A 5,862-nucleotide genomic window follows, 5' to 3' on the forward strand; every position below is an offset into this window, starting at 1 on the left:
TGCATCTGGACTAAGTAACTAGTTGAAAAGCTTAAGTATAGATGCAGATCTGTCCTAACATATAGAGGCTTAGGGGTATAAATTGGGAGAGCAATGAGCAAACAAGGGACAAGCATTGGCTGTTACTTGTCCCATTACCTAGACTATTGAGTCTGTATTTATTGGATTAGATAGAAACTACATGTTTAACAGGAAGTATTAGTAAGCATTATTTTCTGTTGTGACCATTATCTCTGAAACACTCATTCCTCCTAATACAGTAATTCCTGGAGGACCTTAATAGCCATTCCAGCTCCAACTTTGGCCCATTTAAGTTGAAAGAATGAATGACAGCAGGTCTGACTTCAATACACAGTTGCACATATGTGTTTCATGTCTTCATAATCATTCATAAATGGTCAGGTCTGGGATGTAGGCAGCAGATGTCTACAACTGGAGCATCAGGACCAAAGGTGGGGGAAATCTTAGTGGGATATGGTGAAGTCAGGAACAAACAAGGGTCAGATATTCAACAAGGGATAGCGGATCTAGAAGCAAAAACAGAATCAGGAAAATGCAGGGGTCAGATACTGTCCAGGCATGGGAAGATAAGGAGTCAGCAAAGATCCAATACCAAAGGTCAGACACCAACAAAGTGAAACGGAGAGAAGCAGGGTTAGGTCAGAGAGAATAGGAAATAGGTACCTGGCATGGTAGGGTCAGGTTGAAGGCGGGGGCAGAAACAGGAGCTGGCCAGAGACAAGGCAAGAGGCAGGATTAAGACTAATATGGCCCCATGAAGACCTGTGGTGTTGTGGCCAAGCTGAACAGGGAAGCCTCTTGTAGAGCCTTCCAGAGCTGCCAGCTGCACTGCAGAATTGGACAGGCTGTAATTCTTGCACGTACTTACAGGTGTGCTCCTGGTCCTGCAGGGAGGAACCGGTTGCTCCTCATTGGGCAAGCTGTGTCTCAGCTTCAGCTTCTAACACAAATCTTCCCCTGCTGCACTGAATGCATGTTACAACTGTTCACAATTTGTGCTTCTCCTTCTTTAAAGTTACCATATATCTTCTGCTTGAATAGCAGCAGATTAATCCCCACTTGCTTACCCTGGGAGCTTTTCCATACTGCTAGGTTGATCGAATTATGAGAATTCCAATGCAAAGCATGCAGAATTCCCCACTTCAAGCTGTAGCTTTAATGAACTACCAATAATATGTCCCTACTAGTTCAGGGCTTGCTGTCCCTTTATAATCAAAGAGCCCGTCAGATAAATCTGTCTTGGTTTAAATTCACCAAAGTTTGGCCACTTATGCTGAAAACACAGGGAACTGATTATGGTTGGTTAATAGACCAAGATAAGATGGCTTGTTAGAGTACAAGAAGAAAGCCACATTTAAGAATCTTCAATTAAGTGATGAATATATTTCTTGGAAAATTATGAATTGTTTTTAGTAAAACTGAGGGCTGTGGTGAATTAATATTAAGGATTACACAAACGATTAGGACCAAATAGTCACCAATGTTCTTCTTTGGCAACCTCCTTGACTTCAGCTTATCCTTAAAGAACTGAGAACACCTTTGGGTGTTGTGATTGTCAGCCACACTTGCTGGCTGATAGGTGTTGAAAAGTAAAATAGTTCCTAGACTTCACATATGACATTCATAAAGCAGTGAATGGAGAAGAGGTTTCAGACAAAGCCAGCTTAAAAACTACACATTTGGCCTATGATTTTTGAATCAGCATAAACTTTGTATTTTTGACTAAAGGAAACAGCAGATGCTTCCTGTTAAACTGTCAAAGGCTGCAGTTTAACTTTTTGTTCTTTTCCATCAAATACAAGTCACAAATACAGACCAGTTAAGAGACAGTCACTATACTTACTGTTCTATTTTGCAATAGTTGTTACTTCAAGAATAAAAAGCTTGAAATAAGAGGGAAAATATTGTTTTATTTAAACAATTCAGTAATACTGACAAATTTCAGAGCACAGCTTATGCACATACAAAAGTATCTGTATATTTTCCAAAGACAGCTGTATATCAAAGTATACCACAATTATTTTTAAAGCTGTTTTCTTGCTTGACTATTTAAGCTGCTGATAATTGATAAGACTGCAGCAATGGGTAAGCAATATGATGAGAGACTGCTTGACATCCCCACACTTTAGAGCGCTCCAAGGAACAACAGAAAAGTAGGACATTGTTCATCCTTATTTCCAAGTATTTTAACATTTCACATAGTTGCAGTCTGAAGCAGCTTTGAAAATTCTCACCCCTCCTCCATCCGTTGATTTAACCACACCACTGTGAACAAATCCAAGCATAAAGCTAAACAATACCAAGAAGTTCCTGTTGCAGTCAAAACTGTTAGTGTGAAGTACAGCTCACTTTCGAGTTATTAGCAAGGATTTCCTCTAAAAACATATAAAATGTAGGCTCAGACAATAGCATTGCTTGCTTTCACTTGTAGCTTAATTGGAATTACTAGTCTCTCCATTTCATCAGCAAATACAGCAGCATTAAGATTTTTCTAAAAAAAAGGATAATAAATCATTCTTGAATCAAAAGCAGAAGTGCTCTTAAAATTCTCCTGGTGGTCCAGAGTTTGCTTTCTACTTTTGTCAATACAAGATTTGCATAATTACTACCTGTCTGCCATGAATCATGGTTTTCTGTGCTAACAGGACCAGGCAGTAGCAATCATGGAGCATCTCTGAACAATTTTGTCCTCCTACCACCAAGCTCAGCAACAGCAGTGATATTCCATTAAGGAAGAAACTGAAGCTAAGTAAGAGTTATGGCACAATGGATCTCATAGCTTATAGCCACCACTGGTTCTGAAGCTTATTAACATCCCCTGGTAGGCAGCACCTGCTGTACCTTCCATCAGCATTAGCCAGAGATTTCAGGTCATGTAGCGAGTAATGGCTCTCAGAGCATAAAGCAGTTCAGCCTGCATCCGTGCTTCTATGAGAAGCAAATTGACATGAACCTTAAAAGGGAAAGAAACACAGCTGAATTTGCAGTATATTTTCTGTTCATATAATTGTTTTAAGGCATGCAAAATTTCTGTGATTAACATTTCAAGAAAGAGCCAGACCACTCAATTGGCTGCCCACACATAGCTGCCACCCTAAGTGTGAAAGGCTGAAGCTGGATTTATGACTGGGGAGAGATTCTGTGTGGTACTATATGAACTGCTACCTCCATGTGGGGGTTGGAGCAGCACACAGGGGTCCTGCAATCTGCACAGAGATGCAGCTTCAGTGGACTATGAGGCCCACAACGGCATGAACACTGCTAACTCTGAAAAACTAGCTCTCAGTCAGGGATCACATTTCCCTGTCTAACAGCATTAACTGTCTGAAAATACAGCTATTCCTACAAGACTCTACTAACTTCCAAGGATCTAGGCCATAACACTTCTTTTCAAAATGAATCTGGAGGGAGGGGAAAATAATCAAAAACTTCCTGTGGAAAGGAAGTAAGATGAAAGGCAAGTGGGAAATACTATCAGATAAATCCTCAATGTGAGGCAAGATCTGCCAACACAAAATGAAGGCATCATCTGCAGCATACCCCATAATTTTGAGCTGTATAGGTGACCTAAGTACCGGCTTACCATGAGGACGTCTTCAAATAAACTTCCAACTATTTGGCCTGACTAATCTTATAATCTTTCAACTATCATACTAATCAGATGTATAAACAAAAGCATTGCTTACAATATAAGTTATTATAAGTATTAAAATTACTTTGTAAAAAGGTGAGATTATTAAAAATAATGGAATCACAATTTTAATCAAAATGAATGCTCAAAGCCCTCTCCATACGTTTAATTGGTAAGCAGTATCATTGCTAAATTTACCAGGTCACAAAATAGAGATTCATTCATGCAAGATTTACCTTCTCAGAGTGTTTGAATTGCCTCCAGAAGCTATCATACATTCTACTTGTGGTCCTCTCAGGAGCGCAGACCACTGTTTTTATGTAAATTTTAAAGTTGTGGTCTAGTAATTGGTTGATTTCTCCATAGTCATAATCATCGTATCTGTTCGGAATCAAGGAGACAAACATTTTCAATTTTGCCTTGCTACTTATATTTCAACTGAAATAAACATTTTCATCATTGTTATGACTAATTATACCAACTATGTGACAAGAATATCTGTTCTGGTGGATCTTGAATCTACTCCCTTGGAGTAGCCTTCCCTGATCTGATACCTAGAGCCAATCAGAGTCCCATCTTAGTAACTCTCCTCTCCTCTCCTCTCCTCTCCTCTCCTCTCCTCTCCTCTCCTCTGAGTAGAGGTCATGGGTTTGCTTCTTCAGGGCCTTTTCCTACTTCCATCAACTCTGAAATACTACTATTTATATATAAAGCAGCACTATCTAGGCCATTGTATTTTTAGAATCTTACAGCTTTCTTTGCCTTTTTCACTTTTTCTCTGACCAGTTTCACCTTCCTTAACAGCTTTTTCAAGCCAAGAACCTATAAACACCATGAGACTGTTGTTCCACACTTTTATTATTTAAATTAAGGTAATTGGCTTTATTAGGACACAAGGCACTCATCTCAAGCTCTTTGCTTTCCAGAATTGAGCAAATATAAACCTTTCCCTGGAACAGCTGATGATGCTTTATTAAGTACTACCATTTTCCTTATGCTAGCTTTAGTTCAGGTGGATATCTGTCATATACCAGGACAACACATTTTGATGTACGATCTTAGTATGAACTCAATTTAATGAACTGCATTCATTACAAAAACGTGCGTGTAGAGCTGATAATGCCAACAAAATTAACAAGTGCTAAACACTGCCCTGACTAAAGCTGGCCTTAAGCAGAATCTGTAATAGGACCAACCTTATTCCAAACATACAGTGGATATAATTCCAGATTGCCCTTCTAAGCATTGAGGTGTCCACATCTTTATGCATAGCCATTGTGTTGTAAGTCAAGTTGTAAGCAATCTGAAACTTCTCATCTATCAGCTGACCCACATCTGGATAAAGGCGATTTACCAGTGAATATCCATGGTCCTCCCAAGAATAGTCCTGAAAAACAAAATACCGTATTTTTTGCTCTATAAGATGCACTTTTCCCCCCCTCAAAAGTAAGGGGAAATGTCTGTGCATCTTACAGAGCGAATGTGTGTGTGTGCCCGACACCCAGGACGCTTCCAGCCCACCTACACCACGTGGCACCACCTGGCCGGCACATGCTCGGCGCGCCCTGCTCTGCCCCCCCCCCGCACAGGTGAGAGCTGTGCCGCTCAGGGGGAGTGGTGCGGAGGAGGAGGAGCCGCAGGCTTTAACCCACCGGCCGCACGGAGAGACGGACTGCTCACCCCCACCGCCTGGGGAGACCTGCCACCGCTGCGCCGCCCGGAAGACCACCAACAGCACGCTACCGGCCCCACATGGCATCACCTGGCCAGCACGCGCTTGGTGCACCCTGCTCCTCCCCCCCGCACTCCGGCGCAGGTGAGAGCTGTGCCGCTCAGGGGGAAAGGTGCGGAGGAGGAGCTGCGGGCTTTAACTCACCGGCCGCAGACTGCTCACCCCCACCACCCGGGAACACCTGCTGCCGCGCCGCCCGGAAGACCACAGCCGGCACGCTGCCGGCCCCACGTGGCACCACCTGGCCAGCACGCACTTGGCACACCCTGCTCCGCCCCCCTCCTCCGGCACAGGTGAGAGCTGTTAATCACAGGTCGGTGTGTGTTTTCAAATGGCAACCCATCTTTTAATGAAGCCCATGGGGAAGTGATGGGGAATGTGCCTGTGATTATCAGGAAGCTTTCCATGGATCAGTTATCTGTTAGTTGATCAGACACTTTTTTTTTAGGATCAGTGGATATTTGAACAGTATTACCTT

The 5,862-nt window shown here is 42.3% G+C and overlaps 1 protein-coding gene across 1 annotated transcript; it reads right to left on the reverse strand.

Moving 5' to 3' along the window:
• Window positions 1-1,911: 1,911 nt before the first annotated feature.
• Window positions 1,912-5,038, reverse strand: LOC123021763 (sestrin-1-like). Its single transcript, XM_044426822.1, has 3 exons — window positions 4,849-5,038; window positions 3,889-4,033; window positions 1,912-2,974 (listed from the first exon to the last, which is right to left on the reverse strand). Exons 1-3 carry the CDS (start codon window positions 4,926-4,928, stop codon window positions 2,888-2,890), a joined length of 312 nt encoding a protein of 103 aa, XP_044282757.1. The 5' UTR covers window positions 4,929-5,038; the 3' UTR covers window positions 1,912-2,887.
• Between the last annotated feature and the right edge of the window lie 824 nt (window positions 5,039-5,862).

Source organism: Varanus komodoensis, unplaced genomic scaffold (assembly GCF_004798865.1).
Source record: "Varanus komodoensis strain SLA01 unplaced genomic scaffold, ASM479886v1 scaffold1, whole genome shotgun sequence".
Lineage (NCBI taxonomy): Eukaryota > Metazoa > Chordata > Lepidosauria > Squamata > Varanidae > Varanus > Varanus komodoensis.